Genomic DNA, 27,792 nt, shown 5'->3' with positions numbered 1-27,792 from the left:
CGACTTTCTACGCCGAGTACATTATTTCCACAAATATTTTCGAATATAAACGACATCGATGCCAACCTCAAATGTCGCCACCGTGCTTTTTTATGACTCGCAGTTTCTAGCAGACTCCATTAAAATATTCCAAACCCCGGGCTTGGTACGAGAACTAGGACTAGGAACAGGCTAGCTTCCGACATTTCGATCTCTTTTATGGGGAGGACGAAGCTAGCTGTGGAATAGCTAGTTACACGACGGACCCAAGTTCCTAAATTTGGGACTGCTGTGCGACTCAAGAGTCCATCTGTCCGAGGCCCTAAGAGGCCCCCAGTCTCACGAAGATCCATAATGACTATAGCGTCAGATCCGAAGGACCCCAATACAGCAAAACCCGCACATTCTAGGTCTCCACCACCGACCGCTAATCCAGATCCTAACGCGCCGCCTATCAAACGCCGTGCGCCCATAGCCTGCCGAAGGTACAACGTCCTTGAACCCGAAGACTAAGGAATCGCCACTAAACTAAACCTCAACTTCTATGTAGATGTCGGCGAATGCGAAGCAAATGTATTCATGACAAGGCGCCACCTTGCAAGTCGTGTTTAGAGGCGAATGTGCCGGACGAGTGGTAAAATAACCGTCAACCCGAATTATGCTAATATTCCCCGAACTTACAATATCCCAGCTCCTTTCCCTCCCGCGGCGATTTAGACCAAGACCGGTCATTTCGACATCCAAGACAGAGATCCGATAGGAAATTCAAAAGTGACGTCAGAGTAAAAAAAGAGTCACCCGCTTCTCCAGGCCATATACGCAATTCTCTCTCTGACTGCAAGCTTTCTGAGTATGAGAATGAATGGGATCTGCTCCCGGCGGTTGATATCGTCGTCGACGGTATCAATAATTTTACGAGGAACTTCTTCCAACTGGGTTTCATCCCGAAAAAGAGGTTTCCAGCTCTTGTTAAAGAAAACCCTTCGTCCGTGAGCGTATTTCTCTTGTTGAGCATTCTTGCGATTTCGGCTAGATTCAATGAGTCCTTGATAGAAGCCTTTGGGGATGGAATCAAAGCGGCAACCGAGTTTATGCGTAGGGCTCAGGGTCTTGCCGTCCATGAGCTCTACCAGCAACCTACTCTTGAAAGATGCCAAGCCTTTTACTTGTTGAGCATTGCTGAGCAGGGGAGTGGTAAATCAAACACAAGCTATGTAAGAAGACACTCAAAATGAATTATTAATGGATGTGACATTCTTACGTTAGAAAAGATCAGCGCAGGCATTTCCTTCAGAATGGCTGCCTTAATGCGGCTCCATCGCGAAGAGGCGTACAGTCCCATCACGTCGCAATCGCCTATAGAACATCGGATATTGGCAGAGTCTGCTAGGCGCACGTTTGTAAGTTTTGACCCTGTAGCCTGGCATAACCCAATAAGCCAGTACTCATTCTCTTGATATACTTCGACTTCGATCATAGCTAATCAATATCTCTTAAATCTATAGTGGATGCTACATAGTATGTAATACTAAAAGGAATAAGTTTTGTTTCCTCTAACGAACTGACCAGGCCAAGACAATCTTCACTCAGGCCCATACAAGCCATTATCTCTCGCACCTGGAGATATCACTGCTCTCCTCCCGAGTGACGAAGAGGAGTTCGAGAATGGCAAGATCCCCGAACAGCGTGCAGCTCTCGAAGGGACACCACCGGCCATTCAAAACCCGAGTCTCACGATACTCAGGCCTAGATCGTTATTTGCATCTTTGATGCAGATACACAATCTATGGGGGATTATCGCTCGGCGAGTTCTTTTCAACAAAAGATGTGGGCGGCCTCACGATAGCGGTAACGAATTCGCTAAGTTGAATCGGAGGCTCATGGACTTTGAGCAAAACCTCCCAAATGATCACACTTTTGGTAAAGTCCTGTTGGGCGGCTACAGGGTTTACGGGGTGGATTTGGTAATGCCATATTATTCCCGACTTCATTGGGAATATGTTATTAACATTGAATCTTAGGCTTACCTTGGTCTCACAGGCTCTATCCGGCTTTGCCACATAGTTCTCCGTAAAGAATACATGGAAGAGTACGTAGTTGCTCCTTACTAAGTTCCGAATATTGCTAAGACCCTTATTCTAGTATGATCCGCCATGCTCAAGGAAATCCATCAAACCCCGAAGTCAAGTTCTATAACAACATGGCGGCAGAGTTATTCTTCAACGTCAGGAAGCTATACTCTCAAATTGATGCACATTACGAAAATGGTATTGAAATAGGAAGGGTCGGTTCTCAGATGGCAGTAAGCGAACCTTATGATCCCTTAGAGCAAGATATCTAGGATACTAAGTTTACCCAGGGTTTTATTATCTACGGTTGCGGCTTATTGGCCTCCTACTTATGCAAATTTCCTCAACGTAAGAGCTTTCTCTCGAGATAAATAAGACCTTGGTCGAATATTTTACTAATAACTCCTTAGTGGATGCCCATCATGCGGGACAAAACCTTGAGACTATACAAGCTGAAGGCCGCGCTATGTATACTCGCATCGTAAGCGTCTTGAGAGAATGCCAAAAGGTATGGCCTCTCGCTGAGACTTGGTGTAATGGCCTAGAGAAGTGGTACGAGGATCCAAATCCCAAAAGGATATCGTTCCAGGCTGGCACAATGACAGACGGGGTAAGCCACCCGATACCTAAAATCTGATGCTCAGTCGAAGCTAAACCTGTCTATAGAAAGAACCACAACCACATGTCCTTAACGTTTTACACCCTCCAACTACCACAACGTGTCTCCAGAAATCCGAATGCATCAGCTTCGGCCCATTACGTTCCACTCCCCCACGAGCGCATACACACGTAGAGGAACGAAGCCAGCCTGACGTCGGGAAAGGACCAGAACCACACCGTCTGGCGCCGCTGCAGCAGACACATCCCGGGCTACTCCATCCCGTGTGTCTTCCTCCGCTCTCACAGACCCCGTACGGTGCACACCACCCACAACCGACACCCCCACCCCCGCAGCACTCTCCTCAACTTCCCCATCCTCCACAAATTCAAAGTTACGCGCAACAGCCATATGTGAATACGAACACAAGCAGTTCCGGCCTCAATATCCTGGCCTCATCTTCCCACCAGCCACCAGCGTCGGATCCGTACCAACAACACCACACCCCGTACTATCCCGAGTACCCATCGCTCAACGATGGGTTTGATAATAATCTCCAGATAATGGTCAATGGTGCTGAGGGACAATGGTCCGGCACTGACGTTACAGGTGTGGCGTATGGGGCGTTCGATATACCCAGCTATCTGCCTCATAGTTGAGAGGAATACTACAATCTGAACTTATCATACCACGGATTTATAACTGAACTGTCGGCATTTTCGGACTGTGCTATATATCTCTATATATGTACCTATCTGTCTCCTTTGTACCTCAGAAAGCAAGCGATTTATACCTGTGTTTCTATTTTTTTTATTACCTATGTATAGGTTAAGGATAAGATGGATGGTGCTCTGGATGGATGGACGGAATATTCTTTTTTTTTTGGATGGAAAGCGGGATGAGATTGATTTGGATGTACGGTGGAACTATTTAGGTATTTATTTATGGGAAAATAGGAGTACACGCTATTTGGGAGGATATCCATATCAGGATTTTCTGGTTTTGGGAATATAGGTAGCAAATATTGATTTTCGAAGTTCTGTTGAGGGTGTTTGCTGTGAATGTCCTAATTACCTATGTACCTATATTCTGTCTTTGGAGGCGGAATACCTATGTAGTGAAGGCATGGCTATATGGAAATTAGAGGACTGTAGACTTCCTATACCTAGGTACTCTTCTCTCTCTATATGAAATCACATCGCTGTATCAACCTTGGAAGGGTTTTTATTCTCACGTCTACCTTAATATTAATTAAGTCTCTATCCAGGATCCGCCGTCCATTCGGCCTTCTCCAACCAATACCGGAGATCACGTGACTGTTTTTGTTGGGGAAGGGAACGTTATCATGAGATAACAGGTTGCAACAAAATCCAAAGGCATTCATGGATAGCAAGAAAGGTGCTAGTTAGGTAGTCAGGTAGACAAGAAGCGATGCCGTTGACCTATGCAAATCCTATGTCCATCTAGGTAGTTAACATCAATAGAGGCATTTCAAACACTTCTAATCCTCACCATAATCACCTATATTCACAACCACATACACAGTCACATACACGCACACACAAGATAGGGTAGAAAGGGGGCCTTTATTCGTTTGTAAATATCAGCACAGCACTACCGACTTTATTCATTCGTCGCAAATATCTCTCCGCCGGGGCCAAGGCAAGGAAGTCGAGCCGAGCCGAACTGAGCCGAAAGGAAGCATCCTAGCTGAACGAACACACTTGACTCATTTTTCACCGAAGTCCCGACGTTGAATATTTTTTGACTTTCTCGTGATTTTGGGGGAGTTTTTGTCGAGTTCCGGAACCGTCATCTTTTGCTTGGTAAACAAGAAAAAAACAAAGTCACCGGGTTCTCTCGACTCCACGTCAAACCTGGGACGAACAGGTCGGGTGGAAAAAACTTCCAATTGGGGGGGTTGGGAGGGGTATTGTATTGTCTGTTCACTTGAACTAGACCAAAACCCCAGCGGCGTGCTTTTTAAGGGCCTGATGCCCTCCGTATCTCCAGTCGTCCTCTATCTTCTTTTCCTTCACCTTCCTTACATGACTTCGTGGCCCCAAATCCGAAGTGAGGGGCGTACATGACGTGATCTTCTCTCTAAAGGGGACTAGAAATATCTCCGTTGTGGCTTTGCAGTCCAAACCGAAGGAAAACTCAGCATGTCGGGGTGTATGGGGCAATGATATGGTGTGATATGACAAGGGGAATTTCCATGGGTAATTTGGTGGGTATGATGGGGATTTGGATTACTAATGTAGGGTATCTATGTACACATATGGCTGGTGCTGTCAAGGTGCTGGTGCTGGTGCTGGTGCTGGGGCTGGGGCTGGAAAGGGGAAAATCCTGGTGCTGGGATGTAAGGATGCTGGGTTCCCCTGCGAACTTTGTACGCAAAATCAGGCCTGAGCCGGACTTGCTCGTTCGTCGGGAGGATCGAGTGTCGGGGCGCGGGGTGGTGCGTTTTTAAGGATGGGGGCGTCGAGAGCTGAATTATTCGGTTGGTGAGTTCAGGTCTGCTGCATCACAGACGTAGATCCGCCTAGCTGTCGCTTAACCTGTTCTCGGGCCCAGCGGGCCGTGTCGAGCGTACGAGACTGGAACTCCCTATTCGTCTTGGTTTCCTTAATCATAGCAGTTAACCAATCTTGTCGGAAGGCTTCAGCTAGCTCGCCGTGGGGGAACGCTTCCGCGAGGTCACTAGTTCCTTTATTAGCATTTTTGTCAATAGAAACAAGAGTGAGCAGTATGTACTTACCCGATCACTCCCATAGACGATCGCATGAGCGACTCGCTGCGGTTCATGTCTTGCGAAATGATATTCAACAGCTGGAAGATTGATTGGACGTAAGGCTGTAGTGCTTGGTCTACGCACTCGTTAGCACTAACATTACGTTAAACGATATTAGGACGCCACTCACTCTTGCCGCTAATCTTCATGGCACCAATAATACCACCCCAAGCATCCATGATACCTTCGCGTAGGGAGATCACGTAATCGTAAAGCTCATAAGAACCGTCGGGCGCGGCTGTAACAGTCGCAGCCTGTTGCAGGACTTGAGCAACGACGGAGAGATAAGTCTCGAAGTGGCCAGCAATGGCATTGGCGATATCACCAAAGCATTGAAGGATAGCCGGCTTGAACTGGTTGGAAAGAGTCGTGCTCTGCAACGAATTGTTAGTGGCGTTCTCCGCAAACTAGTCAAATATGTAAATAAGGTAATAGCACACAAGATAACAAATAAGAAAATGATAGACTAACCCTTAGATTGTTCAAGAGATAATTCATGAAATTATCGCAATACGGCTGGCTACGCTCGCCCATAGATCGAGTAATGTCACTAACAAGACCGATAGCCATGGAGCAGAGACTGGGCTCTTCTTGGTTTGCGAGAGCGTTGTAAAGAAACGGCGTGAAGGCATCCATGTACTTGACGAAATCCTCCTCCATCGCATTCGATAATCCACTAATCGTAGCAAAGATTGACTCGGGAACGCTAGACTTGGCACCCGCAGTGCTGAGGATCTGAAGTGAGACATGCATAATCCTATCTCCTTGCGGTGAAATCTCTTTCTCTAGTCGTTGAATGATCGCCTGCAGAACAGTGTTCAAACTGGTCTGCATCTCCTCTAATGCGATCTTGTCTTCTATGCTAACCACCTGGCTCTGCATAGGAATAGTCTCTTCTAGGCGCTTAATAATTACGTCCGAGAGTTGGGCAATTGCCGGGAAGCTGTCGGTCGCCGCATGCTGAACGAAAGCGCTAAGAACCTCATAGGACGTAGTGCGAACAGCCGTCTCGGACCCGGGCTGAGAGGTTACAGTAAGAAGAGTCTGTACACTCTGGTTGAAATGAGGCGTGAGCGGGTTTGAGGAAGCGTCGAAGTCTCCGGAGAAGCGCTCGGCCAGGTTCATCAGAGCCCAGCAGCAAGATGCTGCCATCTTAACGTCGTGAACACCCGCAAATAGGGATCGAATTAGAGGATCTAAGTGCTGCTGGGGGTCAATAGCTTGAGAGCACGCTTCGGTAATACGACCTAAAGCATACGCAGTTGAATCCTTCACGAAGGTCGAGGCGTCTTCCATCATGCTGATCAAAATAGGAAGGGCCTGCTTGACGATAGGCTCGAGAACCTTCTCCTCGGGTCCTTCCATGATCGCTCCGAAAGCGGCCACCGCGGCTTCTCGGTAATGCCAGTCTTCAGATCGGAGATGCTGTTCGACGAACTGGATGACTGGAGGGATGATGTTTGGACCGACGGCTTGAGCATAAAGCTGAAGACATTGGTAAGCCGCACGTGACAAGTTGTACTCATCGTCCGTTGCATCCTCGTCTTGCTTGGTGAGGAGTGTGAGTAGAGCAGGCACTACTTCGTTAGTAGCGACACGAGCGAAGTTGTAGAAGGGGCGCATCTGATCGGCACTGTCAACCTGTATCTATTGTTAGCATTTCATCATCTACATGCAAAACTCGAACATACCTGTGCGTTATCCTCCTCGATGTTGACCTCTTCCTCGCACACAGTGCTCCAGAATTCAACAGCAAGCTTTGCTACATCTTCGTCATCGTTCTTCATGCCCAGGATCGTAAGACCGAAAAGAGCCTTCTCCATGTAGTAGCGCATGTTCTCGTAGTAGAGAGCCATTATGCGGTTAAGGCAGCCGAATGCGCCCTGCTGTATGCGCGCATCATCGGCCTGGGTAGCCTCGCAGACAACCTGCATAATATAGTTTCTCTCTCCCTCATGCTTGAAGTTGTTGCCAACGAACTCGAGAGAGTCGCCGAGAGCAGAGATGGCAGAGAGGCGCACTTCGATGTTTGTCTCTTCTTTTCGCGCGCCTTGAACCACCGCAGTCAGAATTGCGTTGGAGTGGCCGATCAAGGCGGTTCGCAGCTCGGCATCCTGGCTTTCGCAGATATAGCCTATACAAGTCAACGAAGCCTGCTTCTGATGAGGCGCGCCAGAGCTGACATTCTGGACCAGGACTGATAGAAGATCCGGCCATTGGCTTCTCGGGAGTTCGATAGCCGCGATAGAAGCGATGACCTGGGCAGAAGCCTGGCCCGCCTGGGCATTTTCAGACGCGAGGGTCTGGATGGCAAGTTCCTTGACCCTAGTCTTGGTATCTTGGTCCGTCTGTTGGAGCCATTTGGCTTGTAGTTCTTGTTGGCGGGCGAATTCGCGGGCGGAGAAAGCGTTTTTCAAGGCGAGACCCGCAGCGACTCTGATGTTGCCTTGTGAATTTTCATCCGCCAATGACTGCACTAGGGTCGCTAAGTACAAAGGCTAGAAGGGAAAAAAAAAATAACAATATTAGCTGCTGTTATATATATCAAGTTAGAAATGGGGGAAATGCCAGTATCGACTTACGAAGTTAGTCTCAGCAGCTTGGGTAAGCTGTTGCTCGGCGCCAGTTCGCGTAGCCGCGTCTAAGAGGGGAATGAAGGATTAGCATCAAGCTCGGTAGAAAAATGACGTGTGGGTATCAGCACGCGAGGCGCTTATGGTACGGGGACCGCTAATTCTCACGACTTACCTGGCGACAACGAGTTGCTGAGGACAGCGTTGATATCACTGTTATCAGCCATCTTGTCTGCGCAACAGACCTTTCCTTCTTTTTTGTTCTTTCAAGTAAGATCCAGGTCGGCGGAGTGCAATGTCAACAAGAATAGACTATTAAGCTGTAAGGAGAAGGTGGATGAAATGGGGGGTTGCGTATGATGGATGGACAAAAAGTGGAATGAGTTGATAATAAGTCGGAAGAATAGTCCTTAAAAAGCAAGAGGATGCTTTCTTTTGGTCCTATTAAGACTGGTCGGAAAATAGAAAAGGAGGTTTTGTCTAATGGTGGACGTTGAAGGAAAGTTTAGGAAAAGTCGAAGAGTCGAAAAAAATGTAGAAAGGTAGAAGTTGATGGTGGGTAGTTGCAGCAGTAGCAGTGTGCAGTGCGCCAGTAGCGACCTTTTTTTTTCTGGCTCCCTAATGGTTCCCTAATGAACCTAACGAGGTAGGCGGAGTGATTCAGCGGGTCTCTTATTTATTTTGTTGACAATCACGAGCCTGCAACCCCCCAGAGTACATACTAGGGTAGCCGTAGCGTAAACCTTAATGGCGATTTTGTTAGAAAAAGACCAACCCTGGAAAATGAAGTGTGAAAATAAAAATAAAATACAAGTGAGGGGTTGACTGTGACACCAATTATCTTTTTTAGAGTTTCTTTGTTCGCAAATAAATAAATTAAAAAAAGGTAACGATACTTTACTAAGTAGATACAGTTAATGCTAAACAGTTAAAAAAAGGTAACAACTTGGTACTAGGTACCTAGCAGTAAATTAACCTACCTAGGTGAGTGGTAGTGGTATTGTAGGTAGCCCTGGAGTTAAGCTAGAGGTGGGTTGGGTACTCTTGACTCAGTGACAGGAACCTTCTATTCATTTCTCGAGAAATATAAGTCAATACTGGTCAATATTAAATCGAAGGTTTGACAGAAAAGAGGTGTGTGCACGGTGTCGAACAGCTGTCGAACAAACGGTGAGACACCTGACATGTACATATCGCACATCCTATATCAGATCATACACGCATGCATACATATCTACCTACATAATAGTTCATTAAACTCTGTTAATTACATACACAGTCCGCACTACCAAGATAGTACCAGACAGCAGCTGCCCCACGTAACCTAAAATCTCACGCGGGTTGTGGGTTGACATAATTCGTCCAAGCAGCAAAAACCATCAATCTGGAAGACGCTACAAGCAGACCTGCAGTTGCGGCAACCCAGGCCGTGCCTTCCTAGGTACATGATTTACAGGGCACGCACGCACCTGATTCCTCCATTTTACATCCCCCCATCCATCCCAGCGCTGTCACTGATCTGGGGCATGCGCTGTCCGTAATCACCCTCCTAAGCCAATCGATTCGCTAAACACATATTAATCCCTTCGAATCTTTTTGCGAAATCGGAATGCGGACTGTCAGTTCTTCCCGTCCATGCTTCCCCGCATTCGTCCCGCCAAGACCGTTTTAGCTAGTTCCTTATCCCTTAGCGAATGGGCTGTGCCACTCGAACCCCTTATCCCCCCCTACTTTATTGTTAACATGCGGATAATGGCTTTGTTTCTCAAGACATACCAAAAAAGGGGGGAAAGATAGTCGATCATCAGCCACAAATCCCATCTAGGAATGCATATCTTAATATTCATCAAGCATTATTGCTTTTTCTTTCGGACATGTGCGAAGTAATATCTGTAACTTTTATTCGATTCTCCATCCTACACGTTTTCGGATGCTAATGGGATAAGCTAAACCTATTGTTTGCAAACCTGTCTTTGTGTGCCATGTAAATCAAGCGCCTCATTTTAATGCAGAACGCACACCGACAATTGAGCCCTAGTTAAGCAAGACCTATAACAGATGGCAGTATTATCAACTTAGATAAGGTCTGCTCCGAAACAATAGGCCATTTGTTTTTATAACACCGTATCGCCCTCATATTGCTGTCGTGTCGTCTTCTTTTTGGTTTACACCCCATTGGCCTTAGTTTCTAAGGCCTGCACTGTCGCGGATGGATCGTGAGGCTTGGTGCTTCCGTTCGTAGCGGGTGGTACCTTTAAGGCAGCGTGGAGGTCGAATCTTTCGCCAAAGCTACCTTTCGACATATGTTTCGAGACGACGGGGCTGCCGGGTCGACTTAGGATGAACTATTTTAAATCGTTCGTTAGATAACTAGCTCCTAGAACATGCCATCGTGCTTGAAATGCTTACGTTGCTGGCCGCACCCAAGAGAGCTATGAGGGAGCTCTGTACCACATCTTCATGGATGCCAACACCCCAGACTTTCTGTGATGTGCCGGAAGCTGTACATTCTATGTACGTGGCTGCCTTGACTTCTCGGCCGCCTCCTATGGCGTGTTCCTTGTAGTCTGCAACATCTAAGTCAATGCCTACGCCCTTCAGGGCATTTGCTAGAGATGAAATTGGGCCATTACCGCGGCCACGGAGCTGGTATTCTTGGCCATCGATAGCAACGACACCTTCGAATACACGCGCCAGGTTTCTGGTATCTTGCACACCCGACGGGGCAGGAGACGATGATCGATCAAATGAGATAGAATAGTCGAGAATGTTGAATCGAGGGTGCTCCTGGAGGAAGTATGTGCTCTCGAATAAGTCGGTAATCTCGGCCGACAGGAGTTCTCTGCCAAGCGAATCCGCTTTCTTTTGTACCACTTTGCTGAACGCAATTTGTAGGCCTCTAGGAAGGTCAAGTTGGAGCTTGCGCAAGACGATCCAAGCAGCACCACCTTTGCCGCTCTGTGAGTTGACACGGATGACGGCCTCGTACGTGCGACCAATATCCGCCGGGTCGAGGGGAAGATAGGGCACTTGCCAATGGTCATCGTATGTCTTGCCATCTTGCTCCCTTTGCATGAACCCTTTCTTGATAGCGTCCTGGTGTGAGCCGCTAAAGGCACACACGACAAGAGATCCACCGTACGGTGCTCTAGGATGGACAGGAATCTTGTTGCAAATCTCTACTGTGTCGACGACGCGATTGAGATTAGAGAAGTCAACATTCGGATGAATCCCTTGCGTGTAAAGATTCAGGGCTAAAGTGACTAAATCAACATTGCCTGTTCGTTCACCATTTCCGAAGAGACATCCCTCTACACGGTCAGCGCCTGCCATCTGCGCCAACTCAGCAGCCGCAACGGCGCATCCTCTGTCATTATGTGGGTGGAGCGAGACACAGATCTTCTCCCTTTCGGAGATGTGGGTACAGAAGTACTCGATCTGGTCCGCGTAGACATTTGGCGTCGACATTTCGACCGTCGCGGGAAGGTTGAATATAATAGGGTTCTCGACCGTAGGTTCCCACGCAGCTTTGACGGCCTCACATACTCTAATGACGAATTCGGGGCTGCTGTCTGAGAAGGTCTCAGGGCTGAATTCGAAAGCCCATTCTGTACCAGCTTGTTCAGGGTCGTCTTTGGTGATAGACCGAGCATACTTAGCACACGCTACTGCTCTCTCCAGACTTTCTTCTTCGGTGAAGCCGAATACAATGCGCCGGAAACATTCGCTTGTCGCTAGGTAGATGTGTAGGATGGCCTTCTTGGTACCCTTGAGGGAATCAACGGTGCGGCGGATGAGGTCTTCACGGCACGGCGCAAGGACTTGTAACCAGACATCGTCAGGTACAGCGCCAGGTGTTTCGACTAAGCGCCTCGTGAAGTCGAAATCGGTTTGCGACGCGGAAGGGAATGATACTTCAATCTCCTTGTAGCCAAGGTCGACCAGCATCTTGAAAAATCGCCATTTTTCGTCGCCGTTCTACATTATTAAATATTGTTAGACCATGCCAATTGGATTGGGAAATATCGATATACAAACCATTGGGTCAACCAAGCTCTGGTTGCCATCTCTCAAGTCGGTTGCCAGCCATCTTGGGGGTTTATCAACTGATTTAGAAGGCCATTGGCGATTCGGTAAGTTAAGAGGTTGAAATTTCTTATACTTTTTGGAGGGATCCTTGAGCCTGTAACACGAGTTGATCGTCAGTCGGGCGTGGTTCTGGCCATATGTTGGGTCCAATGGGCAGATTCATTTATATTGAATGTTTTAGATTTCTGACAGGTGTGTGCAACTTACATCGGCATGGTCGATGCACAACGCGGGGTTTGAGGCTTTGAGGCTTGAGACTTGGGGGTTTATGGCTTGTGATGAGGATTTGAAGGATTCGAAGGTACGATGCAAAAGCTTGAAGCACGTAGATTGAGACGAAGAGGAAGTGTCACGATTGCCAATTGTTAATTGGGAAAAAATAATAAGAAGTGAAGGAAGGGTCTTTTAAGGTTCTTTGTTTCCCAGAGCTTAGAATCCTTATTTATCATTCCTAGGTAGTCCCTGCCCATGAGTCAGAATTCGTAGGGCGCAACTGACGACCTCGGAATCTATTTCTTTAATAAAAATTTCATGCCGTGTCTAAACGACCACACTTACATCGAAGGTGGGGTGTCCCTACCTCAATGCAAGGTAACCCCGCAGTCGGGTGACATGCCCCCTGGTTGGATGCACTAAGATGCATCTGCCATGCATTTGCCATGTATTTACACCGAACGGTATCCCTCTACCGGGGGATATGACATACCTAACCCGGTATTCCGGTAGCTACCTGGTATACTTACATACTAACAACGCTTCCAAGTACTTACTACACTTACATCACGAATCTGCATGGATGGTCATATGTATGCTGTGATCCTATCCATCAACGTATGATATGTATGTTTGTATGTCTGCAGGAGTAATTGACAGAAGTACAGAAGTGCAGGAGTGGAGGAGGGTTGAGTAGAAATGTTGAGCAAGGCATTGAAGTGCGAGAAGGATGAGTCAAAAATGCAAGAATGATGATGGGAGGCTTAGGAGGCTTGACAGAAGAGACAAGTCATTTATAAGAAGCAGGGCTAGAGCAGAACTAGATTTAACAGTCAATTTATTTGATACCTTCAGCTAATCATTTACCTTGATTGCTTTGGCTATGTAAGCAACATATGTACATGAAAAGGTATGTGTACCGCTCCCTAGATAGTGCGGCTTATGGATTTACATCATATCCTCCAGGATTCTAGAGCCCAACCTCGGAAGATTCAAGATTTAGGATCCTGTGAATGGTGTCGTTAGTTCGGTATGTCACCATTTGAAATCAAAATCGCCGCCTTAACACCCTTTAACTCCTGGCTTTTGAAGAAAATGCACGAATAATGCCTCCAACCCAGGAAACCCGAAAATCACCACGTGAAACTCTCTTCGATGAAATCCACTACCGAAGTTCCATCCTGTACTTCGCGAACCGCTTGCCGAACGTCGTCTGCTAGAGCACCGGGGCCACACACTGTGACGCACATGGCGCCGACCTGCTCCTCAACTTCTTTCTTGACCAGCGTCGCAATCTTAGGGCGGCCTGGAAACATTTGGACGGTACTGGAGCCAGAGTGGATCTCTCTAGAATTCTTAGGTCTAGTAACGAATAATCGGATTGCGAGGACCTCTCGTCGTCGGGGAATTCGCAGGATCTCATCCATCCAAGGTCGCACCCATTCCAACGATTCTGTGTCACGCATGATCCACACAAGCGTAATTCGTCGTGTCGCCACTGTCCCATCGTTAAACCCCTCGATCAACGGCTTCAGGAATGAAATCTGATGAGTAATTCCGGTTGAGCCTGCGAAGAGTAAAACATGGCCGTACGAATTCAGCGAATGGTGCCCGGCGTAAGGACCCTCTATCGCAGCTCTAAGACGAATAGACGGCGATCCACTGCCAAGAGCTCGGTTGTAAAGTGCTCGGGTGAAACCAGTGTGAGCTCCGATGACAAATGAGACAGATGTTGTTCCTTTCTTCAACTGAGCCTCGGTTATTGCCTTCTCGCCCAAAGTTGCCCGATCAATGTTCGGGTGGTGCTTGACCCAGGCGACAGAAAACGGATGGGTTTCCCAAATCTTGATCTGTGAGAAGCGGAGATAAGCGTGCGATCCCGGCTTGATGTCCATGTAACGAGGGAGATGCATGGTGACTCGAGTGGTATCGCCGGGCATGACTTCCACCTCAGCTTCGGTAAAGCCACGTCTTTTGGACCAATTATAATAGCCCAACCGAAATACTCGCGCCGTACGTTCCAATACCCAACTCGCGAAAATTGCCACCACCCACGACTTCTGGGGCAGACCACCGGGAAGTTCCGCAAAGTGACAATGGAGGTATGTCATGACAAGAGAGATCATGCCCAAAACAATGTGGAAGTTAAGGAACGTCTCGTAGAAGGCGTGTCTAAGTGGTGACACGGCAAGGATGAGAAGAATCGTCAATGCGATGGTGCCGACGAAGCCGGAAGCTAGAAAGTCGTTACGAACCAGCTTATAACCCATTCCGCTCCAACCACTAGCGGCGACTTCGACATATGCCCAGGCGATAGTATGGATGATGGCCTCGATGACGACGGTGCGACCCATCGATCGGTGGATGAGATTGTAAGTGTCGAAACTCACATGCAATAAGCTAATCAAGGGGTTATTTCGTCCTGCCAAGATTAGGAGAGGGACCATGTTCACGAGTGACAATGTGCCCGAACGACCTCGAATCTGGGCTGCCAAGGCGTAACGGTTCTCTTGAAACCAGTCTTCGTAGAACATGTAGCCGACATTGCTGAGGATGTATATGGCAAGAATGACGGAGTGGAGTCGAGATGGCAGAGTGCCAATGGTGACTGCGGAAGATAACTTGATCTCTCTGTTGTGTCGTTTCTTCCATAAAGGTGCGTAGAGAAGGTTCTTCTTGAAGGCCGGCATCCAACTCCATTGCGATTTCTTCCAGTAAGTCTGCTGAGCACCCGTAGCTGACATGGCAGAGACATGTCGCAGCTGGGACCATCCTATTGTGACAAGGCGAATCGTGAGTAGGATGAGTGCCATGCCTCCCAAAGTCCACCACAACGAATCCCTAAATAACATGTTACCGTCCTGGTCGACTCCATTTAGCGCGGTGGAGAACGGAGCTATCGTAGATGAGGGTGTAGCCGCAGCATCACCTGTTGCTGTGGGTGCCTCCCGAGGTTCGAGAGTTGCTGTGCAGTTGGCTGCCTCGCAAAGTGCGTCGGCGATCCGGCGCCGTATGAACGACATGATGTTAACGTGCTGCCTACCAGTAGATGGTGTGAGTGAAAAATAAAAATTGTCGAAAAAAAGAAGAATCGCCTGAAACGAGGGACGGAAGGGCGGACAAGGAGAATCTATAGTCGAGGACAGATGATTCACCCTATGATCCAGAACCCTCGACGGCAAAGAACGCTATTGATGTATTCTCCTGATCAATGCATTGTGGTCGAGAACAATCAAGACGCCGAAGTTGTTTGGTAAACGGATGCTTTGTTCAAGACGAAAATCCTTTTTATTCTTAGTATGTCCCAGTGTAGTCGTTCACTGATTTGATAGTTGACGGGGTAGTGGACGGTGATAACAAAGGGGCGGCCGGGGACGAGGACCAGTGATACCGCACTTTTCTTGTCGTCTTTGTCGGCGTGAAGGAGATAACCACAATATTGACCTTAGTTAACGGGAGGCAAGGCCGGTTCAATATCCTATGTATTTCCAAAGCAGGAAAGTGTGGGGTATTAAGCGCGCCGTGATAAATTGATGCAGGTGAAATATAGGTATCGCGATAGTTCGGTAAATGAATAGACGCGCGACAGATTTACCAACGTGGGATGAGATTTCCGGGAAAAATACGTAGACGGGGGAGTGGACGATAATGAATAAATGAATGTGTAAGTGGTCAATTTTGAACGAGTGATGAAAAGTACGTAAATCGTAAAGATCAAATGTACGATCGTATGTTTAAACGGCGTCTAGAATTTTGAAATTTTCATGGATAAGAAAAAACGAATGTGGTGTGAGAGGTGAAGAGTTGGGCGTGGTGAGTCGAAGTTGCGAACTTGGGAAGTTGCGAAAGTGGAAAGTAGAAAGGTAAAAAAGTGGTGAAGATATTCAAGGTATCCCAGGTATCGTATCTTGGTCTTGGTGTTCTTGGTGTTGCGGGTACTGGCAGATTACGATGATCACTCTTCTGCGCACTTTGACCAGCTACCTTGTAACAACTTTTGTACCCTTGAATAAATAAGTAGAATGGTCGTCGACGACCACCTTAATAAGAATAGACCTCTTATTGAGAATAGTACTAATAGTACTAATACGACCAATAGTGCTAATAGTGCTAATACCATGTACTATGCACTCATCGAGAGTAAAACAAGAAAATAAAAGCACCGAGCACAGCATATGTGATGACGATCATCAAAGGCATATCGCCGAGTTTATACACAAAAACGCATCGTGACTTACCTAGTACACCACCTTAACACTTCAACCCCTGAGATGGGCCGATTTCCGATGTCCGCTTTCCCGCCCTTTGGATAGATATGTACTAGTAAAGAGACTACTTTGTCATCGTGGCTCGTTAATCGTCTTGAATCACGCTATAATCCTGAGATAATCAATTCAGAACGGTGGAAATCCTGCCAGTGAATTCTGTGCCCGTATCTAATCTTGATGTGGAAGTTCTGAAGTTCCAAACCTTGGAAGTCTTCGTTCCTAATCGCGACAGTTCTTGCAAAATGATTTGTCCACAGGCGCCATAAGATCTGCGCCTTTCCCCACTTACCCGAAAAAATTAACATGCAGGGGTCAAGTCCAGATTTGATAGGATCAACGGGTTTTTCACTTAGCCACATTGTTCCCCAGCGGTCAGTAAAACATCGTATCTGATTGGATGCATGTTTTGCCTTCCGGAGGTCTTAGTGGCCCTTACAGGTCCTTACCTGCTGAAAAAAGATCGATTTAAGGGGCTGGGAGGGCTGACTGGCTGACGGGTTCCCCTGGCCGTGCTACTTAGGTACATCGTATCATTAGCCATGCGCTAATCATGCACTAACTCTATCTGGGTTAGGTCGAGCTCGGATTAAGAAATTCGCCAATAGGATCTCCAATAGGGGGAGCCCAGTAATAGCCTTTGATTTATTTTATCCAAATTGTTCATGCATTTCATGACATCAAGTAACCTTTTTAATCCTCGGGTGCCTCCGAAAACACGAACGTCCACCCGGTCAGCCTGGTCTTGGTCTGTTTACCAACCTGCTACCAACCTACCCTACCTCTATAATTCGTATGCACCTACGTATATTGAAACATCCAGGTCTGGGGTAGCCTAATTCGTCCGTAAATGTTTCCATCGGACGTCCTTGGATGTCATCCCGTATCTACCTAGCGCATACTCCGACTCATATATTAGAATAAACGATGGCGGGACATAATTCCCCTTTCATTCTCGGATAAGATCATGCTCGTACCACCTTTACGCAGTCAGAACTTTGAACAACTCTTGCTGTCATCCAGTCCTTCTGGTTGCCTGCCTAGGTAGGTACCCCAGATTCCAGGAACCGTCTCGACAGTGTCCGCATCACTGGTCGAAGAGCTCTGGTAATTGGTGAACGAAGAAGAGAAACTATCCGTCCCCCGGTTCCTGCCTTTGAGCAACGGGAGAAAAGGAATGCCACGTCATACGACGGACTGACTACACTATGTACGCAGAATATATTAATTATTCGCGATGTTTCGTACTAATAGGACGAAAATACTGCGTCATCACTATACATATTAAGCGAAGCAACTGGCCTTCCTAACTGGAATAAAGCTAATCCGAATTAACATGATGACATTATGTCCACGATTCGGGAGTCCCCGCTTGATATCCGCCCTCTCCGCCATCTCCGCCGTTGGCTGAACGCCACTCATCTACCTAACCAAGGAATGGCTGGGACATCTCATAGATGGATGGACTAGATGTCTTGCTCCCGGAGATCCCCCTACATCATACGGAATCTTGCTCAAGCGCCGACGCATCACGACGATCAGAGACCCAAGCGGTTATCGTGAGGCTGAAACAGTGATACCGAAACCTCAAGACGCAATCATTTTCTTGCAGCTAAAATGCGTCAGCTATACCGAGCTCTCGTGGCCGCGGGTAACTGATACAACGTGTGCTTGGATTTGTTACTCCTTTGTCAGGGTTGCAAACCGCACAAACATCGTGCCAGCGCCCGGCGCGGTGGTAGCGAGATCCCCATATTTCTCTTTGTGGGATTCGGTGCGATTATAAAGGTGCCAAATATACTAGATCTTGGCTAGGTACTAGTCTTATAATCCTTTTGGGATCAAGATCTAGTTTTTAGGATATAATATAGCCACATAATACCTAGCTGGGCAGGTAGTATAAAGTGATTCCAAACCTTATCCCAATTATAAGTTATCCATAGCTAGATGCTTTTCTAGGAGCAGCAATCTCACGATATTTTCAGGGCCTTAATTAATTCCGACCTGAAACATCTTCAGTACCAAAATTAGACCATGATGGCTTCATCAGATTATGAAATTTTACTTTTGTTCAAGCAATAAAAGCCATGCTCATATTAAAAGGCAATTATTTATATCCAACTCAGGCTTCCACACCTTTGTTCCGCCTTTGTTCTACATAAAGATCTATACGTAAATGCATAGTACTCTGTATGTGGATATATATTCATTTAGGTATGTATTTGCATGTATTGGAATTCTGTAGTGGGGCTAGCCACCTAACACCTGCACATGCGTGCTCTACGCGTTTATGAATCGTGAAATAGCATTCTCTACATGGAAAGAACAACGATAGTGAATTTCGTCACCGACTTCCGATTCTGTTCACAAGTAAAGGAAGCTGCAAGTATCCGAAGGCCACTTTTAATGAATTTTGACGCTATTTGACATTTTTCACAATTTCAAATTCTTCAAACAACAGAACCATCGTCATGACATCAGCCAAACAGCCATGGCTATCTGCAAACTGAGTGCACCAATAAATGACATTTCGGTGATGATAAGTTTTTGAGAATAGATCCACCAGATTTCATTTTCTATACTTGCGTGGTAGAAAAGATCACGACAATATGTCTCGGTTTCTCAACCCGGCCAAAATTGGCCTCCTCGCCCTCGTTGAGCTATATACGAATAAGGCTGTTCCAACAGCCTCCACCGTGGAAGTGCTCTCCTTTATAACTTCTCACTTAATCGACGTCGCTCCGACTTCATCCAACACCGAAAATCGATGGAAACGAGCTGAAACTATCGTCAGCCTAGTCATCTCTATTGCCGACTTCGAAAAAGTCTTGGCACCGCATACTGCTGCTTCTGGCATACCGGGTCGGAACTTATGGTATGTGTTTTTAGACAGACTATGGAAGATCGATTCGCTCGATGCTTTGCATGAATTCTTCGAACGGTGTTCAGAACTATTAGCAAAGACGAAGGATGAGCTCCGCCGGGACGAACAAGAGGGCGTGCCAATTCCAGGCCCAGAAGTCATATTGCTTTCCCGGAATTCACCATTTGGCGCATTTGTGCGCCGATCTCAACTTGAATTCACAAGGCTGCGTTTCCACGATGCTTTCGAATTATGGAAGGACTTCGTCAAATATCGTCAAACCACGGCTGCGTATTATCGGAAGAAGACACCATCTTTCCAGAGGCTCAGTTTCGATCATGTTCTATTAGCTGGTGAAAATGACTGGGGTCCAGGCGTAGAGGACATTGCGTCAGTGGCGTACGGAGATATGCTTAGGGATGATCCCACATCGACCTTACCCGTCAGCACCGACGATATCGAGAAACTTTTGGAGTTCCAGATCGAGCAGATGCAGAAATATGGCAATCGAATACCAATAGAGATACAGCACCAATTCCAGGATCTCTTAAACGATAGTTTCATGGTACCAAGCCTATCCCACTACCTTAGCTATTTAGATGCCTGGAGAGCGGGCGACTACTCAACATCGTTCGATTATTTGCACCGATACTTCGACTATACGATGCAAAATAGGGACAGATCTTTCTATCAATATGCTTTGATGAACCTGGCAGTATTGCAAGCCGACTTCGGTTGCTATAAAGAGGCGATATCCGCCATGTTGGAGACTGTCTCTACTGCTAGAGAAAATCGGGATATGACATGCTTGAATTTTGCCCTCAATTGGCTTTTCCACTTTGGTCGCGCACATCCCGAAGTGACCAAGAAGCTGGAGTCTAATAGCATGCTGGGAACTGGTAAAGAGTCTCTCGCATTCCTTCGAAGTAGGGCAAAGGAGACGGGCATGTGGTCTCTATGCAGTTCCGCACTCATGAGCGAGGCAAAGATGAGTCTCTCAAACGGCGAAAGTGTAGCTACGGCCATCGAACATCTTGTCAGGAGCTCTCAGATATTGGTCGAACGAAACATGAAGAACATGATAGGCTCTCAATTGTCTATCAACATAGCATTATGGGATAGATTAGGGGTCGCTTATCTGTCGATAACTACCTGCGAAATATTCCTTCGATGTCACGCCCGTCATTCGATATTCGACGACGAGTTGAAGGTAACTAGTCGCCAAGCCTCAATACTAACCCTCAGGGGTAAATATGACGAAGCACTTGGGATTTTAGAAGGCATGGATGCTAATTCCCTCCGAGCCTGGAAACCAAGCCAATATTGGCACAAGTTCCGTGGCATAATCAAATTGAGAAGAGATCTTCACCGAAATAACCTCGACGGAGCAGAGCTACTTATCTCACAGCTTCTCCAGTCTAAGAACGAAGATCTAGAGCCTGATCTTGCGTTTGTGGTAGATAGTCTCCACGTGGAATGTCTTGTGCGCAGAGGCATTCTCGACCAGGCTTTCGTCAAAGTGGAGAAGATGATATCAGAGCTCCGAGATGAGAATAAAGATATCGCCCTACGTATCCGACTCCTGCTTCTTAAGGCAGAACTTCTCGACAAATGCGGCCGCCCTCAAAAGGGATTTACTATTGCTGTGCGAGCAGCGAATGTTGCCTGGCGCGCTCGTCTCATTCCTTATCTCTGGCCAGCAATTGGGGCCATCGCAAATATCCTAACATCGCTCGGCGAATTCGAACCGGCTATCCAACTACTTAACGCGATACTACCACGCAGTCTTGAGTGCGAGAACTCGGCAATGACTGCGAAGCTATACTCGCATCTTGGCGACGCTAACATGGGCATGGCAGGCAAGATGCCTCCAAAATCTAACAAAAGACGAGAATTCATGACGAAGGCAGTGGAGGCAATAGAGAAAGCCTTCAACCATTACTCAAGCGTCGAAGATATTAATAAACAGTGCGAGATGATGGCAAAGAAAGCTACAATCATGAAGGTCACAGGGGATAACGTGCTCGCCAATGACTACGCGGCTGCGTACTTGTCTATACGGAGAGACGCTGAGCGGATGAAGATATGATTGGGGTTCGAGCTAGTTTCCATAACGTCTGCTCAGTCTACGCAGTTGATCACATGTAGTCACTATGTCGATTATGAGGTTTTATAGACAAACGTGTTATGACCACAAGAGAGGTTGCCGTGAGGATATAAGAAAATTGCCTGTGACTCATATATTCTCACCTTTATACTTTATGTGTCCCTAGAAATTCATATGAAATCGCAATGAAAATTGGCACTCTTGACATACTGGTCATATGTAGATGGTCTAAATTTCTAACTCATATTCCATAACGCATAGGCAAACTGGCTTCAGAACAATTCTTAACTCACGCCTGTTCCTCAGGAACAAAGTCAAGATGTCCGTAGAATCCGCTGGGTTGACACCAAGAACCCTATATTCAAGACTGGTATATCTTGATATATCTAGTTAATTAACTACTTTCGTGTATCGACATACTCAAGCATAACTCTCACCTCCGAATCACATCACCATGTGCCGTAGAACCTACTCACAAGCCTGGTGCAATGCCGGCCGCCACTCCTTCGGCGACGTCTCCACTAAGATGACTTACCTTTGCGAATTAGCCCACGCTAACCGTTGCCAAGGCGTGGAGAATACGGTTAGTTCCAGAGAGCCGATCGTGGAGACTTGCGAGGCTTGTCTGGAGAAACAGATGGAGACGATGGAGTTAAATGAGGATGAGGAGAAAAGGAAGAAAAGGGATGAAAAGAAGGATAGGGAGGATAAGGAGTATCATAGAAGACACAGTTGTCCTGGACAGAAATCTTTATAAGAAGGTTCGGTGGTGAGAGATTTTAGTACCTATTCATTTAATTTGATTTGATTCTCTACGTCTTGGCTAGACTGACTATACTTTTGTCGTGCTGCATTTTTGACGCTCTCCTATGTCCTTCCCCCCCGAAGACTTGTTCTTCCGTAGTTCCGTGATAGTTCCACTCGTTTTCCGATCCAATTCGTATCTACCTTGAAAGGATGATGTCCCAATATCAGCTACCGTCATATAGGAAGCCTACGCTCCCATAGCTAACAACCCTAACCATCCATCGTAAAATCCTTTCATTTCTCATTCCAACTAATATGCCTCCCCTGCTTATCCCTCAACCCCCCCTCCCTAACCTCCCCCTCTCCCACCCCCTTCTCCCCATCAACCTCCCTCGCATCATTCGTCGCCCAAATCCGCTCAATCGACAGATCAAACGGGCCCGGAACCCGATCCGTCAAACTCACCCCAATACTCCGCACCTTCTGCCGCAACATCTCCGTCTGCGGCTCCACTACATACCCCCCGTTCGTGCGCACGAAATCATTCCACTTAATCAGAATCGTCTCCCACTCCCCGGGGCGCTTCGCGAATAACCGATGCTGGTGCAAGTCCGTCGGGACCACGGACTCCGTCTGCACATTGACAAAGTACGAGCGCCCGTCCGACCGCACCCGCATCCCGAGGTACGTGTACGAATCGATGTCGATGAGCGTGCGCCCGAATATCGTCGGCGGTTTATCCAGCGTCCGCCACGCCGCGTACCCCGAGCGCTGGACGTCGGGCCGGTTCGCGGGTAAAGCGTTGGATATACTGCCGTGGAAGCGGGCGTGGCCCGGTGTGCGCTCCGATGGGGAGGGAGGTACCCAGTCGAAGGAGGCTTTGGAGGACCCCCCGATGTCCCGGTCGTAGAAACATTTGCAGTCTTCGAGGGAGTCCGCGGAGTGGAAGGATTGCAGGGGGAGAGGGCCTGAGGGGCCTTTTATGCCTTCGAGTTTAAGCGCTGGGGGGTGTTAGTTTGGTGGGATGGTTTAGGGGGGAGGGTAGGGGTGTACCGATGTTGGAGAGGCGCTTGAATTCGTCGAGGCTGCGGCCCCAGAACCCTCTGGCTAGACATGCTGCCGTTGCGCGCATCGTGATGGAATGCGCTGCTTTTGTGGGAATTTGGTTAAGGGGTGTTGAGTGAGCCAAATGGCCCAAGAACCAGATCTGACATCGGCAGCACAGATTTGGGAAATCTGCTGCTCTTAAGACGTTGTTGTCGGGTGGTGGTTGTGTGGAGTCGAGTCGAGGTCGGATTAGAAAGTCGAAGCTTTCGTCATGAAAAGCTACTAAAGGTGCTAGGTATTTATCCAGTAATTGTGATAGAGGGGTAATGTAAGTATGGATTTTCGATATGCGGATAAGGGAGATATAACAGAAAAAGGGCTGCCCGGCCTGCCACGCGTTTTGTGGCGGCCAAGACTTAAGCCTAGTTCCGGGAAAAACTCGGATACAGATACAGCGTATTATTGAAGAGGGTAGGGACATCCATGGATGGGACATGGGTCTCATATCTTCGTGGCTTATCGTGAAATGTCCCCAGTCAAAGTCTCCAGTCTCCATTCTCCAACATCCCAAGACTTGGAAGCTTCCAAGAGCCCAAGCTGCGTCAGCCTTCAGCCTCGGATTGATTTGTAGCTTTAACTCCACTGCGTGGAAGCTCTGATTTCTAGATCGCTGACGTTGCATGGAAATATCTGTATGACAAACAATACTTTCTACTTTCTGATACTAATTCATTCATATCATTCCTAAGTTCTACCATCGGGTGGCCGAGATGTGCTGTGCATGAGGGGAGCTATAAGTCGACCTCGAAACTTCACCTCATCCCTTATTCACTTCCTTAGGTTGTAGAAGGGCAGAGTCACGGAATTATTGCTTAAAGCTGAAAAGCCAGTAAATCATTCACCATGGCTACTCGAAGTCTAGATCATACCAAGTGCGTCTTCTCCCTCTGCGAACTTACTGTTTTCCTGAGTGCATCTTCATCTGCGATTCGCACATAGGCTATCTACAAAATGACTGCCGTACCTATCTGCACAATCCCCACTAACTACAAATACTACAGATCCGAAGCCGAGCTCGCTATCAATATCAGAAAAGCTACCAATGCGGAAGAGACGGCACCGAAACGAAAGCATGTACGAAGCTGTATCGTTTACACATGGGACCACAAGTCCTCCCAGTCCTTCTGGGGCGGCATGAAAGTGTATGTGGAGAGAGAGGCTAGCATATAGATATGCGTAAAAGAGCTGACTGGAGATGTCGTTATAGGCAACCTATTCTTGCCGATGAGGTTCAGACTTTCAAAGCCTTAATCACCGTCCATAGAGTCCTGCAAGAGGGGCATCCCCAGACACTAAGAGAGGCTATGGCAAATCGACCATGGATTGAAAGTCTGAATAGAGGTCTAGCCGGCGAGGGCGTCCGCGGTTACGGCCCCTTGATTCGAGAATACGTTTATTTTCTATCCGCGAAGCTGTCGTTCCACCAACAACACCCCGAGTTCAACGGCACGTTCGAGTACGAGGAATACGTTAGCTTGAAGGCGATTAATGATCCCAATGAAGGCTACGAGACTATTACCGACCTCATGTCTCTCCAGGACAAGATTGAGCAATTCCAGAAACTGATATTCTCTCACTTCCGAAACGTAGGCAATAATGAATGCAGAATCTCGGCTATCGTGCCTCTGGTGCAGGAGAGTTATGGAATCTACAAATTCATCACAAGCATGTTACGAGCTATGCATTCAAGTACGTCGATTGTGAAACCCTCGGTGGGATATTTGACTAATATTCTGTATAGCAACCGGTGACGACGGCGCCCTAGAGCCCTTAAGGCAACGTTACGATGCGCAACATTACCGATTAGTCAAATTCTATTACGAATGTTCGAACCTGCGTTACCTCACTAGCTTGATCACCATCCCGAAACTGCCGCAAGATCCTCCTAACTTGTTAGCCGAAGACGAGAATGCGCCAGCACTACCAGCTCGACCGAAGCAGGAGATTGAACGTCAACCAACACCTGTGCGCCAACCCAAGTCCGAGGAACCCGACGAGATTGCCGAGTTCTGGCAGGGCGAGATTGACCGCCAAAACAAGGAGTACGAAGAACAGCAAAGGGTATTACAAGAACGGCAGGCTGCGGCTCTTCGCGCTCAACAAGAAGCACAAATGCAAGCTCAACGAGACTTTGAAGAACAACAGAGACGCTTGGCAGAGCAGCAACGAATGGAACAAGAGGCACTTATAGCCCAACAGGCCCAATGGCAGACGCAAGGACGATTGGCAGAACTTGAGCAAGAGAATTTGAATGCGAGGGCGCAGTATGAACGCGATCAACTGATGTTACAACAATACGATCAACGGGTTAAGGCACTCGAGGGCGAGTTGTCGCAAATCCAGAACAACTTCGGCCAGCAGATAACTAGCAAGGATGACCAAATTCGGGCGTTGCAGGAGCAGGTCAACACGTGGCGAACGAAGTATGAGGCTCTAGCCAAACTATACTCGCAACTACGACACGAGCATCTTGACCTTCTACAAAAGTTCAAGACTGTCCAGCTAAAGGCAGCATCAGCCCAGGAGGCTATCGACAGACGCGAGAAACTCGAGCGCGAAATCAAGACCAAGAACCTGGAGTTGGCGGATATGATCCGGGAACGAGACCGAGCGCTCCATGACAAAGATAGGTTGACCGGCAACAACAAGGATGAGCTCGAGAAGCTTAAACGAGAATTGCGTATGGCGAACGACAGAGCCGATAACCTAGAGCGAAGCAAGGGTAACGAGTTGTCTACTATGCTTGCCAAGTACAACAGAGAAATGTCGGACTTGGAAGAGGCTCTGCGAACCAAGTCGCGTGCTTTAGAGGAGGCCCAAGCCAAGGTCCGAGACGGTAGCTCAGATCTTGAGCAACTACTCCGTGACAAGGAGGAGGAGCTTGAGGTTTACAAGGCTGGCATGGACCAGACCTTAATTGAGTTGAACGAATTAAAACTCAACCAAGGTGATACGGACCAGGTGATAGATGGTCAGATCGATGCTTTGATATTGGCGAACCTCGACAAGATCAACGATATCATCGACTCTGTCCTGCAATCAGGTGTTGCCCGAGTAGATGATGCATTATACGAGCTGGATTCGACGATGCAGGCTGGTAACCAAAATGCCTCGCCGACATACGTATTATCCCAGGTCGAAAAAGCTGTATCGAGCGCCACAGAATTCGCTACCGCTTTTAGCAATTTTATCGCCGATGGGCCAAACGCCACTCATGCGGAGCTAATCAAAGCGACCAATGTCTTTTCAGGTGCTATTGCAGATGTATGCAGCAACGCGAAGGGTTTGAACCGCCTTGCTTCCGATGAGAAGAAGGCTGATCAGCTCATGAACGGTGCACGCAATGCTGCCCAGTCCACCGTCAAACATTTCCGCAGCCTCCAAAGCTTCCGATTGGAAGGCATGGATCCCCTTCAAAAGACCGACGTTCTCGTTAACGGCAGCAGCGACGTTCGTCTAAACCTACAAAGATTGACCAACCTCATCGAAGCCTTCGCACCAAACTTCACCCGATTAGCAAACAACAAGGGCGATCTAGGCGACCTTGTTGACTCCGAACTCAGCAAGGCAGCAGATGCCATCGCCGCGGCGGCTGCTCGTCTCGCCAAGCTCAAGAACAAGCCCCGCGACGGATACTCGACTTACGAACTCAAAGTTCACGACTCTATCCTCGACGCCGCACAGGCAGTTACCAATGCCATTGCTCAACTAATCAAAGCCGCCACCGTTACGCAGCAAGAAATCGTCCAAGCCGGCCGTGGTACATCCTCCCGAACGGCATTCTACAAGAAAAACAACCGCTGGACGGAAGGTCTCATCTCCGCCGCCAAAGCAGTCGCGACATCGACCAACACGCTCATCGAAACCGCCGACGGCGTTCTCTCTGACCGCAATAGCCCCGAACAGCTCATCGTCGCATCCAACGACGTCGCGGCGTCGACAGCGCAACTAGTCGCTGCTAGCAGAGTCAAGGCGGGCTTCATGAGTAAATCACAGGAGAACCTCGAACAGGCTAGCAAGGCGGTCGGTGCGGCTTGTAGGTCGCTTGTCAGACAGGTGCAGGCCATGATCAAGGATAGAAATCAAGAGGACGAGGCGACGGATTATGCTAAGCTTAATCCGCATGAGTTTAAGGTGCGGGAGATGGAGCAGCAGGTATGTTATATTTCCTTCATTTTTTTAGGGGGTGATGGGGGAGGGGTTATGAAGTGACGGAGTTGATGCTAACTATGAATGCGCACAGGTCGAAATTCTGCAGCTCGAGAATTCGCTGGCTTCGGCGCGACACAGATTAGGTGAGATGCGCAAGATCTCGTACCAGGAAGATTAGGGGTAGTACATTATGGGTGTGGGGAGGAAAGGGGGGACTAGTGGCCGATGCTTGGGGG

General features: G+C 47.8%; 7 protein-coding genes across 7 annotated transcripts; 3 read left to right on the top strand and 4 right to left on the bottom strand.

Annotated features, from left to right (window-relative positions):
* The first annotated feature begins 195 nt into the window (after window positions 1–195).
* On the top strand, window positions 196–3,385 carry GGS22DRAFT_126269 (uncharacterized protein). Its single transcript, XM_047958349.1, has 11 exons — window positions 196–464; window positions 530–613; window positions 671–1,193; window positions 1,251–1,379; window positions 1,485–1,497; window positions 1,549–1,943; window positions 2,001–2,068; window positions 2,122–2,281; window positions 2,339–2,396; window positions 2,459–2,658; window positions 2,715–3,385. The coding sequence occupies exons 1-11, from the start codon at window positions 334–336 to the stop codon at window positions 3,303–3,305; spliced, it is 2,352 nt and encodes a 783-aa protein (XP_047820072.1). The 5' UTR covers window positions 196–333; the 3' UTR covers window positions 3,306–3,385.
* A 1,754-nt stretch (window positions 3,386–5,139) lies between these two features.
* Window positions 5,140–8,603, bottom strand: GGS22DRAFT_126238 (ARM repeat-containing protein). Its single transcript, XM_047958348.1, has 7 exons — window positions 8,189–8,603; window positions 8,023–8,081; window positions 7,132–7,938; window positions 5,912–7,081; window positions 5,571–5,847; window positions 5,408–5,516; window positions 5,140–5,349 (listed from the first exon to the last, which is right to left on the bottom strand). Exons 1-7 carry the CDS (start codon window positions 8,238–8,240, stop codon window positions 5,160–5,162), a joined length of 2,664 nt encoding a protein of 887 aa, XP_047820071.1. The 5' UTR covers window positions 8,241–8,603; the 3' UTR covers window positions 5,140–5,159.
* Window positions 8,604–9,888: 1,285 nt separating this feature from the next.
* On the bottom strand, window positions 9,889–12,673 carry GGS22DRAFT_160322 (2-isopropylmalate synthase). The gene is made up of 4 exons (XM_047960911.1): window positions 12,310–12,673; window positions 12,052–12,196; window positions 10,423–11,991; window positions 9,889–10,358 (listed from the first exon to the last, which is right to left on the bottom strand). Exons 1-4 carry the CDS (start codon window positions 12,315–12,317, stop codon window positions 10,179–10,181), a joined length of 1,902 nt encoding a protein of 633 aa, XP_047820070.1. The 5' UTR covers window positions 12,318–12,673; the 3' UTR covers window positions 9,889–10,178.
* A 470-nt stretch (window positions 12,674–13,143) lies between these two features.
* Window positions 13,144–15,816, bottom strand: GGS22DRAFT_126210 (ferric reductase like transmembrane component-domain-containing protein). Its single transcript, XM_047958347.1, has one exon. It carries the CDS (start codon window positions 15,336–15,338, stop codon window positions 13,449–13,451), a length of 1,890 nt encoding a protein of 629 aa, XP_047820069.1. The 5' UTR covers window positions 15,339–15,816; the 3' UTR covers window positions 13,144–13,448.
* A 2,984-nt stretch (window positions 15,817–18,800) lies between these two features.
* On the top strand, window positions 18,801–21,673 carry GGS22DRAFT_160317 (anaphase-promoting complex subunit 5-domain-containing protein). The gene has a single exon (XM_047960910.1). The coding sequence runs from the start codon at window positions 19,190–19,192 to the stop codon at window positions 21,530–21,532; it is 2,343 nt and encodes a 780-aa protein (XP_047820068.1). The 5' UTR covers window positions 18,801–19,189; the 3' UTR covers window positions 21,533–21,673.
* Window positions 21,674–22,591: 918 nt separating this feature from the next.
* GGS22DRAFT_187470 (CIA30-domain-containing protein) lies at window positions 22,592–23,429 on the bottom strand (the record flags this gene model as incomplete). Its single annotated transcript, XM_047964592.1, has 2 exons — window positions 22,592–23,298; window positions 23,351–23,429. 2 exons carry the CDS (start codon window positions 23,427–23,429, stop codon window positions 22,592–22,594), a joined length of 786 nt encoding a protein of 261 aa, XP_047820067.1.
* Window positions 23,430–23,874: 445 nt separating this feature from the next.
* Window positions 23,875–27,787, top strand: GGS22DRAFT_160315 (ANTH-domain-containing protein). Its single transcript, XM_047960909.1, has 5 exons — window positions 23,875–24,276; window positions 24,406–24,546; window positions 24,612–25,093; window positions 25,146–27,559; window positions 27,648–27,787. Exons 1-5 carry the CDS (start codon window positions 24,248–24,250, stop codon window positions 27,732–27,734), a joined length of 3,153 nt encoding a protein of 1,050 aa, XP_047820066.1. The 5' UTR covers window positions 23,875–24,247; the 3' UTR covers window positions 27,735–27,787.
* The last annotated feature ends 5 nt before the right edge of the window (window positions 27,788–27,792 follow it).

This window comes from Annulohypoxylon maeteangense (assembly GCF_022496945.1).
Source record: "Annulohypoxylon maeteangense strain CBS 123835 unplaced genomic scaffold GGS22scaffold_6, whole genome shotgun sequence".
In the NCBI taxonomy this organism is placed as follows: domain Eukaryota; kingdom Fungi; phylum Ascomycota; class Sordariomycetes; order Xylariales; family Hypoxylaceae; genus Annulohypoxylon; species Annulohypoxylon maeteangense.
Note: the sequence above shows the minus strand (reverse complement) of the source record. Positions and strands in the feature narration are given on the sequence as shown.